At 43.1% G+C, this 16,739-nt stretch overlaps 1 protein-coding gene across 1 annotated transcript in view; it reads right to left on the bottom strand.

Moving 5' to 3' along the window:
• Positions 1-4,983: 4,983 nt before the first annotated feature.
• The window catches only part of LOC146076004 (uncharacterized), a 28,656-nt gene continuing 16,900 nt past the window's right edge, over positions 4,984-16,739 (bottom strand). The window contains exon 3 of the mRNA XM_083185763.1: positions 4,984-12,726. Within this exon, the coding sequence (XP_083041889.1) occupies positions 11,267-12,556 (1,290 nt within the window). The 5' untranslated portion in view covers positions 12,557-12,726 and the 3' untranslated portion in view covers positions 4,984-11,266. The remainder of the gene's footprint in view (positions 12,727-16,739) is intronic.

Raw genomic sequence — 16,739 nt, forward strand, 5'->3', positions numbered from 1 at the left:
GTATCCGCTATCAAAAAAAATTTTTCACGATATTTATGTTAGTATTTGCCGTGTTATTTGAAGTATGAATCACCGTTTGTTGCTTGGATAGCGGTCACACTAAATATATAATAGGCACACATTGTCTTTATTAAGCCCAAAACACACTGCAGCAATTGCTGCATTTTTTCAAATGTACCCTTAAAATTTTTTTTTCTTTTTCACTTTTTTTTTTTTTAACCTCTTTTTCTTTATTTCAATTTTACAAAAAGACATACATCATCATAAAAAAAACATTCATATAGTACAGACATTTCAATTTCGAAAATACAGATATATTCCTTATAGTTATACATCGCGATCTCCTTGCTCGGTCCATTTAACTTTTATTGATCCTGTGCTGCTCAGCCGGCACTCCGGGAATCAACATATTCCATGAGGAGGTACCTTACGGCCTATCTGACCATGCTTATCTATATCATGAGATGATACGGGGTGGCAGACCATCGGTTTAGTGGAGAGGGGAGGGTTTGAGCGCATCTTAACTTATTAAGCATCTCGTAATATTAGCTGGCTGAATCATAATTACAGGAGGGCATGCGCCCGTAACAATACTAAAAAAAAAAAAAAAAAAAAAAAAAAAAAAAAATAAGTAAGAGGGGAAACCCGGTAGAAGCAGCAATAGTGATAATACTCTGTGATCTACAATTCATCCTTAAGTTGCTATAACTATCATCCTATTATTAAGTGACCGTAATATTATAATTAGTGTAAACTAGTGAATATAAAAAAAAAGAAAAAAAAAAAAACACAACAACAAAACAAGTAAAAAGTAGAAGTGTAAGCAAGAGTGATTCACAATGGGAATCCACTTCTCATTAAAATCTTCAGTGTTAAGAATAATAAAGCACAGGAAAAAAAAAAAAAAACAAAAAAAAAAAAGAAAGAGAAACAAAAAAAGAAAAGAGAAAGGGAAAAAACCAGTGACTATGGCTCGAGAGCCTCTTAAGAGGACCGCGATAAAAAATATAGCAATATACATACGAAAGTGCCATTATATTAGTGAAAATGTCTACTTTTACCCCAGTTCCCCCATACCTTTTCAAATCTAGCTTCCCCTTTCCTTGCCCTATATAATGTTTTTTCCTGTCTGTAGATATAATTCACTAAGGCAACCCATTTATTAAAATCTGGGCCCTCACTTGACATCCAGGTCCTACTAATAATCACCTTTGCTAGTGAACACAAGTTAATTATATAGCTCTTTTTATCCGCCCCCATTTTCCCCCCAACTATTCCTAGTAGGCAGCTCTTGATGGCGATTGCTGCATTTTTTCAAATGTACCCTTAAAAGTTTTTTTTCTTTTTCACTTTTAACAAAAACTTTATTGTCCAACCAGGACACAAACTGTTGTCTCGTTGCTACGACAACAGTCTCCCCCACAGTAATGTCATCCGGAACTGCCCTATTGTGGGCGGAAGAAGATGGCCGCCGTGCATGCACAAACAGGTGATTCTGCTCTTCTTATAGAGGTGAGTACACATTATTTGTTATGTTAGCTGTTTTGATAAAAGCCGAAAGGCTGAAACGTCAACCGCAAGGTATGGCTCCTGTTGTTTGATTTCAATCCGCCCTGAGTGCCGCGCTATACCCCCCGCCTGCATCGGCAGTAAATTAATTATGCCCCACCAGAGAGATATTATATATACACGGCAGTAAATTAATTATGCCCCACCAGAGAGATATAATATATATGGCAGTAAATTAATTAGACCCCACCAGAGAGATATATTATATATACGGCAGTAAATTAATTATGCCCCACCAGAGATATATTATATATACGGCAGTAAATTAATTATGCCCCAACAGAGAGATATTATATATATGGCAGTAAATTAATTAGGCATCACCAGAGAGATATTATATATACGGCAGTAAATTAATTATGCACCACCAGGGAGATATTATATATACGGCAGTAAATTAATTAGACCCCACCAGAGAGATATTATATATACACGGCAGTAAATTAATTATGCCCCACCAGAGAGATATTATATATACGGCAGTAAATTAATTAGACCCCACCAGAGAGATATTATATATACGGCAGTAAATTAATTATGCACCACCAGAGAGATATTATATATACGGCAGTAAATTAATTATGCACCACCAGAGAGATATTATATATACGGCAGTAATTTATTATGCACCACCAGAGAGATATTATATATATGGCAGTAATTTATTATGCACCACCAGAGAGATATTATATAAATGGCAGTAAATTAATTATGCACCACCAGGGAGATATTATATATACGGCAGTAAATTAATTAGCCGCCAACAGAGAGATATTATATATACGGCAGTAAATTAATTAGACCCCACCAGAGAGAAATTATATATACGGCAGTAAATTAATTATGCCCCACCAGAGAGATATTATATATATGGCAATAAATTAATTATGCACCACCAGAGAGATATTATATATATATATATATATATATATCACCTCCAGGGACCAGCACATGCGGATTAATACAACGGCAGGTAAATCAAACTCAGACCACTGAGTGAATGCAAGCTTTCGGGCTTTATTCGCCCTTCGTCAGGCAGCAGTACAAATGTAAGATACAAAGTGCTCACCTTATATACATAATGACACGTGAAGGTGGATCCACCTCGCCTCAGGTCCCGGCGTGCGCTCCACGCTCCCCGGCGTGCGTTCCACGCAGGGCTTCCGGGTCCGGCAATCCCAGAGTCCCCAGCGCTGTAGTCACGCCTCCGTAACCCAGGCGACGCGGATCCTCCTGTACAAACAAAAACAAACATTAATAAAACCAGCAAAATATGCATTAAAACATAGCGTCAAATAAAGATTATCAAACACCAGTTTATAACATCTAATATCTGAAGGAGATGTCAACCTAGGTGAGCAATAATAAAAGGGCTCATATGGAAGAGATCTTTCTAATTGATGAACACATTTAAATTCAAATGATCATTTAGGCCTTTCGGTTTGACAGTATCTAAAACAAAAATCCATTTGGATTCACATTGCAATAATGCTTTATGTCTGTCACCTCTTCTTTTATTCTCCGGCACATGATCAATAATAGTGTGTTTAAAATTAGACAAATTATGCTTATGCTCAGCAAAATGTCTTGCGAGAGGCTGATCGGACGGTTTTCCAGCTAATGCCGCCCTGATGGAAGTCCGGTGCATCGCCATTCGCTCCTTAAAGGTGCGAATGGTTTTGCCAATATAGCAAAGCCCGCACGGGCATTTGACCATATACACAGCGTAAGAACTAGAACAAGTTAAAGCATAGCGAATGGTGTATTTCTTACCAGAGTGTGGATGGTAAAAAAATTTAGAGGCCACCATATGTTGGCACGTAGTGCACCCCGTGCACTTATAACACCCTGGTTCTCTAGTGCGTATTCTGATGTCATTATTCATTAATTCGCTAACGTCAGTGTGGACTAGCCAGTCTCGGATACTTTTGCCTTTCTTGTAGCATGGCATAATTTTAGAGTATTTAAAGCATTTAAGATCTTTGTCATCTCTTACAATGGGCCACAATTTTTTACTCCACTCATTTATCTCTTTTTGGGCAGTAGAGTAACTCTGTACCCAGTGTATTCGTTCACCTGGTTTATCAGGGGTAGTTTTGTTAGACTGCGTCAGGGCATCGTCTCTAGATATCTTGTCAACTTTAGAGAGAGCGGTACTCAAGATGGTATCAGGGTAGCCTCTCTCTTTAAATTTATCAGTCATTTTAACAAGTGTACCCTCAAGCATCTCAGTGTCACTGGTGATGCGTTTGGCCCTAAGGTATTGAGAGTACGGAAGTCCGCGAATCGTCGCTGGTGGGTGGTAACTGTCGGCTCTGAGCAACATGTTTCTGTCAGTGATCTTTGAAAATAGGGTTGTCACTATTTTAAAGTCTACAATGCTAATTTTAACGTCAAGATAATTGATTTCTTCAAGACTGGAATGGTACGTGAATTTGATAGGGCAATCAAAATGATTGATGTCTGTCATTAAGGTTTCAAACTCTTCAAGGCGTCCCCTCCAAAAGAGTAGGACGTCATCTATATATCTTTTATAGAAAAACACCTTATCCCTCACTTCACGGTTAAAGAAAAAGTCATGTTCAATATCCACCATGTATGTGTTGGCGTAAGCGGGGGCCACAGGAGATCCCATGGCACACCCGCTTACCTGCAAGTAATATGCATTACAAAAATAGAAATAATTTCTGGTTAACACTAACCGTAAGAGGGAAAGGAAAAATTCAAGGTTTGGACCAGTATACAATGGATTGCCCATTAACAGTTTTTTAACAGCAGTGATGCCATCCACGTGAGGAATATTAGTATACAAGCTGGTGATGTCCATGGTGCACATCCACGTGCCACCAGGGACATCACCCAGCTCGTTCAATTGCACCAACAGATCAGTAGTATCACGTAAGTAAGTGCTCCCATCCTGCACACACGGCTGCAAAAAGGCATCCAGATATTCAGCAATGTTGCTGAACAACGACCCCCTGGATCGTGCCTGTCTCTCTGGATATAATATATATATATATATATATATATATATATGGCAGTAAATTAATTAGACCCCACCAGAGAGATATTATATATACGGCAGTAAATTATTAGACCCCACAGAGAGATATTATATATATGGCAGTAAATTAATTATGCCCCACCAGAGAGATATTATATATATGGCAGTAAATTAATTATGCACCACCAGAGAGATATTATATATATATATATATATATATATATATGGCAGTAAATTAATTAGACCCCACCAGAGAGATATTATATATACGGCAGTAAATTAATTATGCCCCACCAGAGAGATATTATATATATGGCAATAAATTAATTATGCACCACCAGAGAGATATTATATATATATATATATATATATATATATATATATATATATATATATATATATATATATAGCAGTAAATTAATTAGACCCCACCAGAGAGATATTATATATACGGCAGTAAATTATTAGACCCCACCGGAGAGATATTATATATACGGCAGTAAATTATTATGCCCCACCAGAGAGATATTATATATATGGCAGTAAATTAATTAGACCCCACCAGAGAGATAATATATATATGGCAGTAAATTAATTATGCACCACCAGAGAGATATTATATATATGGCAGTAAATTAATTATGCACCACCAGAGAGATATTATATATACGGCAGTAATTTATTATGCCCCAACACAGAGATAGTATATATACGGCAGTAAATTAATTATGCCCCACCAGAGAGATATTATATAAATGGCAGTAAATTAATTATGCACCACCAGAGAGATATTATATATATGGCAGTAAATTAATTATGCACCACCAGGGAGATATTATATATATGGCAGTAAATTAATTATGCATCACCAGGGAGATATTATATATATGGCAGTAAATTAATTATGCACCACCAGAGAGATATTATATATATGGCAGTAAATTAATTAGACCCCACCAGAGAGATATTATATATATGGCAGTAAATTAATTATGCACCACCAGGGAGATATTATATATATGGCAGTAAATTAATTATGCACCACCAGGGAGATATTATATATATGGCAGTAAATTAATTATGCACCACCAGGGAGATATTATATATATGGCAGTAAATTAATTATGCATCACCAGAGAGATGTTATATATATATGGCAGTAAATTAATTATGCATCACCAGGGAGATATTATATATATGGCAGTAAATTAATTATGCACCACCAGAGAGATATTATATATATGGCAGTAAATTAATTAGGCCCCACCAGAGAGATATTATATAAATGGCAGTAAATTAATTATGCATCACCAGGGAGATATTATATATATATATGCCAGTAAATTAATTATGCCTCAACAGAGAGATATTATATATATGTCAGTAAATTAATTAGACCCCACCAGAGAGATATTATATATATGGCAGTAAATTAATTAGACCCCACCAGAGAGATATTATATATATGGCAGTAAATTAATTATGCACCACCAGAGAGATATTATATATACGGCAGTAAATTAATTATGCCCCACCAGAGAGATATTATATAAATGGCAGTAAATTAATTATGCATCACCAGGGAGATATTATATATATGGCAGTAAATTAATTATGCACCACCAGAGAGATATTATATAAATGGCAGTAAATTAATTAGGCATCACCAGGGAGATATTATATATATGGCAGCAAATTAATTAGGCCCCACCAGGGATATATTATATGTATGGCAGTAAATTAATATGCATCAGCAGAGATATTATTTTATTTAGTAGATGCACCAGTACACTGTTAATTCATTAATATTTATTTATATGTCAGACTCAGTACAGTAGATGCACCAGCAGAGAATATCTTTACTAGTTATATTAGGCTGTAAAAAAAATACACCAGCAGGGAGGTAAAAAATACACCAGCAGATGCACCAGCAGACTGGTATACAAGTGGTTAATAAGTTTAACAACAGTGTACACTGCACAGTCATATACACGTCTGATTGAAGTGGCCAGTTAGAGGTAATACTGACTGGGCTTGCAGCCAGCCACTGGCAGTGCAGAGCACACAACAGCAGAGAGCAGAGCAGACAGTGACATTAGTAGGCACTGGCTTTTGCCCCAGCAGCAAAAATAAAAACACAGCTCCAGTCCCTAACCTACCTAACCTAACAAAGCTCTGCACAGTACTAAGCACACTCCTATCCCTAACCCTCCTAACTCACGAGTGACAAATGGTGCCGGGCACTTGCTATTTACATAGCGGTCCGGATCTCGCGAGAATACAGCATCGGGCAATGACATTTTGCCCACGTGCCTGGATCCGAGTCAGACGGGAAGCTCAGAGCGGTGCTCGGACCCGGGCTCAGATTGCTACTGTTTGTGCAGGGTCGGATCTGGGGAATCCGAGCCCACACATCTCTAGTTAGAACATCGTCCTTCAGTGTACACGCAGGTTATATCACTATATACTGTGTCATAGACATGTATACTGTTACTGGGCTGCTAATTATTATGGAGGATGTTAGTATTCGCCTATTACACAATGTGCTCTCCATCAGACCTGGATAATATCATGTGAGATGCAAGGAGGTGCTGTAACCCATAGCAACTAGAAATCCACTCTTAGCAGTCTAGTGTCATCAACTAACACATGTAATACTGATTGGTTACTATGTGATACAGGTAGTACATAGTATTCAGAGTGCATGAGGTAAGGCAGCAATATGGAGGCATGAGGGAAAGAAGAGAGACCAGAGGAGACCTGTAGGGTGGTACAAGGCCGCATACAGGGTTCCTATAATCAGTGGTGTAACTATAGAGATTACTATGGGGCCCGGCTGCTTGGAAGGATCTCCAAAGGTAATTCCACTGCACTCTGTAAAAATAAATACTTGGTAACATACACAGGGAGAGAGGGAGGCAGAGCCAAGCAGTACACATACACAGATAGAGGGAGGCAGAGCCAAGCAGTACACATACACAGATAGAGGGAGGCAGAGCCAAGCAGTACACATACACAGATAGAGGGAGGCAGAGCCCAAAAGAGCATGTACAACGGGAGGGAGGAAGAGCCCAGCAGTGTACGTACACAGGGAGAGAGGGAGGCAGAGCCCAGCAGTGCACATACAAAGGGAGGGCCGCAGGGCCCGGCAGTGTATGTACAGCGAGAGAGGCGGAGCCCAGCAGGGCACGCACACAGGGAGTGAGGCAAATCCCAGCAGTGCACGTACACAGGGAGGGAGGCAGAGCCCAGCAGTGTATGCACACAGCGAGGGAGGTGGAGCCCAGCAGTGCATATACACAAGGAGGGAGGCAGAGCCCAGAAGTGCCCATACAAAGAGAGGGTGGGAGGAAGTTACCAGCAGTGTACACAGAGAGGGATGGAGGCAGAGCCCAGCAGTGTACTTACACAGGGAGGGAGGCAGAGCCCAGCAGTGCATGTACACAAGGAGGGAGTCATAGCCAAGCAGTGTATGTACAGGGAGGGTGGCAGAGAACAGGAGTGCACATACACAGAGAGAGAGGGAGGCAAAGCCCTGCAGAGCATGTACACAGGGAGGGAGGGAGGGAGGCAGAGCCCAGCAGTGTATGCACACAGCGAGGAAGGTGGAGCACAGCAGTGCATATACACAAGGAGGGAGGCAGAGCCCAGAAGTGCACATACAAAGAGAGGGTGGGAAAAAGTTACCAGCAGTGTACACAGAGAGGGATGGAGGCAGAGCCCAGCAGTGTACATACACAGGGAGGGAGGCAGAGCCTAGCAGTCTATGCACACAAGGAGGGAGTCATAGCCAAGCAGTGTATGTACAGGGAGGGTGGCAGAGAACAGGAGTGCACATACACAGAGAGAGAGGGAGGCAGAGCCCTGCAGAGCATGTACACAGGGAGGGAGGGAGGCAGAGCCCAGCAGTGTATGTACACAGGGAGGGAGGGAGGCAGAGCCCAGCAGTGTACTGGTTAGGACTCTGCTGGGATTTCAGACAAAAGGTTACCGGGATGGACAGGCCACAATCCCAACCCTAACTCTATTAATACCTCCAGAGCTTATAGGCACCTGCAGAGCTAAGATTTCAACTATAAAAGGGGTAAATTAGGTTCACCACAACCCCAGTGCCACCAGGAGTTTGAAAGGAAAGAAGATGCACAACACCTCCAGAGTGGACAAGAGGGAAACGAACTAAAACCAACTGAAATGGGAAACAAAGCAAAATGTGGCACGGCTTTACTCCACGGGAAGCGATCCTTCAGCAGACCAACGTACAATTATAAGTAACCCCTACTTAAGTCAGAAACACCAGGGAGTTAAGTGGAAGAATATGGGAGCAATCCCCCCCTGAACTCCCAGGAATGCAACAATGCAACCAAATAAGTAATTCCTCACTACCACACTGACTACAAAAACACAGAAGACAGTATGTCCTTGCTATTAGCATAAATGCAACAATGCATGAAGATGTTAATAATACACAATATAACCCGTGTGGGGCTGGATGGCAAACCCCATATCACTCCATACATATACACTCTAACAGGGATCAGCAGAAATACTGTAGATGGAAAAACCAGCACTTAATCCTCTGCAGAACAGAAAGCACTAGGAACACTGGACCAAGGAAGGGTCAGGAGGGCTGAGGAATATGGCTGATGACCAGAGAACAGATTCAGATAGACTGTACCAATCACAGGCCTCTGGGTGAAAGGCAGCATGGGAGATAAAGGGAACACTCCCAATCAGAATACCTAAGCTCCATTAACGAGGGGACTTACTACAGATGATCAGCCTGAGAAACAAGGTCCAGAGCTATTGGTCTAATTATACAACAGCTGCATTGCACCTTGAGGACACAGGAGTCAGGCTGCATTCACACAGACCCAACAGGGGTAATTTGTGACAGTACATATACACAGGGAGGGAGGAAGAGCCCAGCAGTGTACATACACAGGGAGGGAACCAGAGCACAGCAGTGTACGTACACAGGGAGGTAGAAGGCAGAGCCCAGCAGTGCACCTACACAGAGAGGGAGGGAGGCAGAGCCCAGCAGTGCACATACACAGGGAGGGGGAGAGCCCAGCAGTGCACCTACATGGGGAGGGAAGCAGAACCCAGCAGTGCACATACAAAGGGAGGGAGGAAGGAAGAGCCCATCAGTGCACATACACAGCATGTACACAGCGAGGGTGGCAGAGCCCAGCAGTGCACAAACACAGGGAGGGAGAGAGGTAGAGCCCAGTAGTGTACATACACAGGGAGAGTGGCAGAGCCACATATACACAGAGAGGGAGGGAGGCAGAGCCCAGCAGTGCATATATACAGAGAGGAAGGGAGGCAGAGCCTATCAGAGCACGTACACAGGGAGGGAAGCAAGTGCAAGTACTGCAAGGGAGGGAGATAGGCAGGGCCCAGCATTGTATGTACAGGGAGGGAGGCAGAAACCAGCATTGTGCATACACAGGGAGGGAGGCAGAACCCAGTAGTGCACATACATAGGGAGGGAGGCAGAGCCCAGCAGTGTATGAACACAGGGAGGGAGGCAGATCCCAGCAGTGTATGTACACAGGGATGCAAGCATAGCCCAGCAGTGCATGTACAAAGAGAGGGAGGGAAAGCCCAGCAGAACACGGACACAGGAAGAGGGGCAGAGACCAGCAGTGTATGTAGAGGGAGTGAGGCAGAGCCCAGCAGTGTAGGTACACAGGGAGAGAGGGAGGCAGATCCAATAATTGCACAAACACAGAGAGGAAGGGAAGCAGGGCCCAGAAGTGTATGTACAGGGAGGAGGAGCCCAGCAATGCACATACACAGGGACGGAGGTGGAGCCCAGCAGTGCACGTATACAGGGAGGGAGGCAGAGCCCAGCAGTGAACATACACAGGGTGGGAGGCAGAGCACAGCAGTGTACATACACAGGGAGGGAGGTAGAGCACAGCAGTGCATGTACACAGGGAGAGAGGCAAAGCCCAGCAGTGTATGTCCAGGGAGGAAAGTAGAGCACAACAGTGCACGTACACAGAGAGGGAGAGAGGCAGAGCCCAGCAGTGTATTAACACAGGGAGGGAGTCAGAGACCAGCAGTGTATGTACAGAGGGGGAGGCAAAGCCCAGCAGTGTATTTACACAGGGAGAGAGGCAGAGCCCAGCAGCTTACTTACACAGGGAAAGAGGGAGGCAGAGCTCAGCAGTGTATGTACACAGGGATGGAGGTAGAGCCTAGCAGTGTACACACAGGGAGGGAGGCATAGCCCAGTAGTGTATGTACACAGGGTGGGAGGCAAAGCCCAGCAGTGTATTTATAGGGAGAGGGGCAAAGCCCAGCAGTGTATGTACACAGGGAGGGAGGCAGAGCCCAGCAGTGTACGTGCACAGGGAGGGAGGCAGAGCCCAGCAATGTACATGCACAGGGAGGGAGGCAGAGAACAGAGAATGTCTGTATGCCCTCTCCTGGCAAGCTATTCCCCCATATGGTGCTCTGTCTGTCCTAGTCACCTACTGTATCCATCCGTCAAAACCCCCTTATGGTATTCTATGAATACATTTGTCTGTGTATACCACCTCCAATCTGCTCTATATGGCGCTGTCTATATATACCCCATATAGTGCTGTCTGTCCATCTGTTTATCAATACTGCCAACACACTCCTCTGATGTTGGACAAGATGTGACTCTTGGGTAAAACATTTGTTGCATTCGGAGCATTTCTATGGCTTCTCTCCTGTGTGACTCCTCTGATGTAGGACAAGATCTGACTTCTGGGAAAAACATTTGCTGCATTCAGAACATTTATATGGCTTCTCTCCTGTGTGACTCCTCTGATGTTGGACAAGCTGTGACTTCTGGGAAAAACATTTGCTGCATTCAGAACATTTATATGGCTTCTCCCCTGTGTGATTCCTCTGATGTAGGACAAGCTGTGACTTCTGGGAAAAACATTTGCTGCATTCAGAACAGTTATATGGCTTCTCTCCTGTGTGACTCCTGTGATGTCGGACAAGAAGTGACTTCAGGGAAAAGCATTTGCTGCATTCAGAACAGGTATATGGCTTCTCTCCTGTGTGACTCCTCTGATGTAGGACAAGATTTGACTTCTGAGTAAAACATTTGCTGCATTCAGAACATTTATATGGCTTCTCTCCTGTGTGACTCCTCTGATGTCGGACAAGATCTGACTTCAGAGAAAAAAATTTGCTGCATTCAGAACATTTGTATGGCCTCTCTCCTGTGTGACTCCTCTGATGTTTTACAAGATCTGCCTTCTGAGAAAAACATTTGCTGCATTCAGAACAATGATATGGTTTATCTCCTGTGTGAATCCTCTGATGTAGGACAAGATGTGGCTTCTGAGTAAAACATTTGCTGCATTCAGAACATGTATATGGCTTCTCTCCTGTGTGACTCCTCTGATGTATTACAAGATATGCCTTATGAGAAAAACATTTGCTGCATTCAGAACATTTATTCGGTGTCTCTCCTGTGTGAATCATCTGATGTAGGACAAGATGTGTCTTCCGGGAAAAACATTTGCTGCATTCAGAACATTTATACGGATTCTCTCCTGTGTGACTCCTCTGATGTCGAAGAAGAAGTGACTTCCGGGTAAAACATTTGCAGCATTCAAAACATTTATATGGCTTCTCTCCTGTGTGACTCCTCTGATGTATGACAAGCTTTGACTTCTGGGAAAAACATTTGCTGCATTCAGAACATTTATATGGCTTCTCTCCTGTGTGACTCCTCTGATGTATGACAAGATGTGACTTACATGTAAAGCCTTTGTCACACTCAGTGCACACATGTGGATTCTCTCCTGTGTGACTCCTCTGATGTCTGAAAAGCTGTGATTTACATGTAAAGCCTTTGCCACACTCAGAGCACACATGTGGTTTCTCTCCTGTGTGACTCCTCTGATGTATGAGAAGCCGTGATTTACATGTAAAGCCTTTGTCACACTCAGAACACACATGTGGTTTCTCTCCTGTAAGACTCATCATATCTGAGGTGAGAACAAATTAGTTGCTGAAGGTTTCTTCTATCCAGAAAATAAAATAGTGTTTGTTCCTCCTCCTGAGGTGTAAGGAGATATGATGTATTTAGTTGGCTTGATCGGAGAACAATTTCCCTTTCCACGTCCTCTTAATTTGAATCCTGCTCCTTATATGTCCTGTAAGAAAGTTAATATATAAAAGCATAATGGTTACCAGGATAACGCTACTTTTATTGTATAAGATGTATATTTATACACAATAGCAAATATCACAGACACTGACCATGATGTTACATTTGTGTACAGATGTGTCCACATACATCCAGCCTCCTTGTGTGTTAAACAGTCCTTCTAGTTGCTCCATTCCATAGTGGGATTGTAGCACTGAGCATTTTTTCCATTAACAAACCTGGAAAAGCTCTTACATTTTCTAACATTGGACGTCCAAAGCTTATTCTCCAATATTCCACATCACTTAGGAGTCCAAGCTATAGCCGAAAGGCTAGGTAAGGATAATGACCTGAGAGTGGAACACCAACACCTTCTTCGGGATGCTATTCTTTTTATTTTACAACACAATTATTTTCTTTTTTTGGACAAGCACTATTTACAAGTCATGGATACCGCAATGGGAACCAGGTTTGCACCAAGCTACGCTAATTTATATATGGGGCAATTTGAGGACCAACTGATTTGGGGGAGAGAGTTTGGCGCAAGCCTGGTTTTCTATGGGCGGTACACCGATGACCTTTTTATTATTTGGGATGGGGATGCACTTTCAGAACAATCTTTTGTAGACTATTTAAAATCACAATGATAATAATTTCAAGTTCACCCATCACTTTCACCCCACCAATATTTAATTTTGGGTATCTCATTGGAGATCATGGGAAATCAGATAGCCACAAAGAACCATAACAAAGAAGTAGGGATAAATGCCTATTTACACTTTCAAAGTGAGCACTACCTCCCCTGGAAATGAGCAATACCTAAAGGTCAGTTTACATGTCTGAGAAGGAAATGCTCCAACACTCAAAATGTCATGTTCCAGTCCCAAAAAATGACTTCCGCCTTTTTACAAAGAGACTATCCTCCAGACCTAAGAGAGAAAGCATACACGGAATCACTAAATTGCGAAAGAGAACAACTTCTTAAAGGGAAGAATAGGAGATAGGATGAAGGCCCTCAAAGACCTCTGACTAGAAAACTGGCCTACATTGCCACTTATAACAGTGCAAGCAGTAAGATCAAAAATCATAAAAAACTACAACATCCTCAAACAAGACCCATTACTGAACCAATCCCTTCTAGTTGAACCCCCATTCATCTTCAAGAAGAACACCACTCTCAAAAAACTGGCTCCCAGCTTTTTGAAAAATATAGATCAGATTCCGGATTCTATGAACACATGGCTTCCAACCAAACCAAAGGGCTGCTATAAATGTAACACGTGCACACATATGATGAACACAAAGACTTATCAAGTTTCACAAAAAGAAAAACGTTAGGTGACATTCTATGCTGTGCGCTAAATGCGCATGTTTTATTCGCGCACCACATCGCCGCAAATCGCACTTTTACAAATAGCACTTTTCAGTCAAAATGCGCATATTTAATGTGATGCGCATTGGAGGCTGAAAAGTGCGAAGAGGGGCGATTTGCGGCGAAGTGGTGCGCTGTATTTAGTCCTGAAAATGTGCGATTTTCATGTCTGAAAATCGCACATTTGCAGGACAACGCAAAGTTTAAAAAAAAAAACGAGCGCGGGGTCCCCCGCCCGAGCATAACCAGCCCCGGGCTCACTGAGCCGGTGCTGGTGACATAAAATCAGGGTCCCCGACAAATAGGGGTCCCCTTGATTTCATGAAACCAGCACCAGGCTCAAGGTCCGGCGCTGGTTCCCAAAATACGGGGGACAAAGTGACTAGGGGTCCCCCGTATTTTAAGAACCAGTACCGGACACAACCAGCCAGCAGGGTAATGCCACAGCCGGGGGAAACTTATTATATAAGCTCCGATTTTCTCGGCTCCTGATTGGCCAAGAAATCATTCTGTGCAGAGACGCCGAGGAGGAAACATCTCTGCGCCTGTCAAAGTCCTGCGAGCCGGGTACCAGATGGGAGCAGCGCTGTCACCGGAGAGGATTCCGAGGTCGTCGCCGGGGACCAGGTGAGTTTGATTTGCTTTACCCCTGGGGACTACCTCGGATCCCCGACCCCGGATTCTGCAGCCAAGGAGCCCCGGAACCCCAGGACCAGCGCCCCGGAACCGGACTCTTCTGCCCTGGAGCCCCTGAGGACGGACCCAGGATCAAGGGACCGACCTACGGGCTCAAGGTAGGTAAGTATCAGTGTGTGTGTGTTTTGTATGTATTAAACTTTTATTTTACAGTGTGTCAGTGTGATTTTGTTAACTATTTTTTGTACTGCTGAACTACAAGTGCCAGCGGGCCCTTTAATGCCCCGCATGCTGGGACTTGTGGTTCTCCAAGTCCCAGCATGCGGGGTAGGCTTGCTGGGACTCATAGTTCACCAGTATAAAACAATAGTTTTACTTCTTTTTTTACACAAGCCATCAGCCCGATGCCCACCGCCCAGGGGCATCGGGGACAGCCCCGGACTATCAGCATGGGCTGGTAAGTCCTGGAGGGGGGGGACCCCTTCATTGGGGGGGTCCCCACTTCCCCAGGACCCCTGCCCATGCTGACCAGCCAGGGGGTTAATGCTTTGGCCGCGGGAGCTTATATAATAAGTTACCCCCGGCTGTGGCATTACCCTGCTGGCTGGTTGTGTCCGGTGCTGGTTCTTAAAATACGGGGGACCCCTAGTCACTTTGTCCCCCGTATTTTGGGAACCAGCGCCGGACCTTGAGCCTGGTGCTGGTTTCATGAAATCAAGGGGACCCCTATTTGTCGGGGACCCTGATTTTATGTCACCAGCACCGGCTCAGTGAGCCCGGGGCTGGTTATACTCGGGCGGGGGACCCCGCGCTCGTTTTTTTTTTTATTTTAACCCTTTCTTTTATTTTTTACAGCAGAACCCTGCACAGAACATTGCGATCTGTGCAGGGTTCTGGCTAATTCGCCTAACAGACCCTGGTCTGAAATAAGTGCGATAATTAGGCACCTAAAAAATGCGATGTGCAAATGCGCATTGCATTAAATAAGCGACTTGTATACTTTTCTATACGAAAAAATCTGGATGCGATAAAAATGCGAATTAATCTCGCATTTTTACTCAGCATACCTTAACGCACATAATATGCGATTTCAGTCCCTTAGCGCATCCCATTAAATTAACGATTTAATGGAAAAATGCGATATCGCCATTTTGTGGTCTAATTACCGCAAAAAAATGGAAATCGCAGACCACAGAATGTCACCCGTTATGTCATAACACAATTTATAAACTGTAACTCCACGTGTATTATATATGTTCTGAGGTGTAACCGTAACCTTCACTATGTAGGTCGCATGACCAGATAACTAAAAATTAGGTTCCTTGAGCACCGACAAAATATTATGAAAGGGATTCTAACGCATAGTGTATCAAAACACTTCTTCCTTCACCATAATATGGACCCCTCAGAATTGAAAATTGTCGGGATAGAACACATTGCCCCAACACCAAGATGGGGATACCTCTTCAGAAGCCTTGCCCGTCAGGAGGTCTTCTGGATGCATCAACTAGGTTCAATTCATCCAGGAGGCCGAAAGGAGTCTGTTGAACTAAATATTCTATTATGAGTTTGCCTAACTAAGGGCCTTAATTTGGTTCATTCTTTCTGACAAAATCCTTCTTAGATGGACAAAACCATGTGCACTGCAGGGGGGCAGATGTAACATGTGCAGAGAGAATTAGATTTGGGTGAGTTATTTTGTTTCTGTGCAGGGTAAATACTGGCTGCTTTATTTTTACACTTCAATATAGATCTCACTTTGAAGTAAAACCCCACCCAAATCTAATTCTCTCTGCACAAGTAACACCTGCCCCACCTGCAGTAACACCTGCCCCACCATGGTTTTGCCCATCTAAGAAGGATTTTGTCAGAAAGAATGAACCAAAATAAGGCCCTAAGCTATCTGTTAATAATTAAACCTATTTTCGATATAGCCCCACTCCCCCCACTTTTTCTCCCTTCCTCCCCCCTCCCCTTCCCTGCTTTCTCAAAGGAGAAAATGACTTTGAGAT

Source organism: Crinia signifera, chromosome 4 (genome assembly GCF_055691185.1).
Source record: "Crinia signifera chromosome 4, ASM5569118v1, whole genome shotgun sequence".
NCBI lineage: Eukaryota > Metazoa > Chordata > Amphibia > Anura > Myobatrachidae > Crinia > Crinia signifera.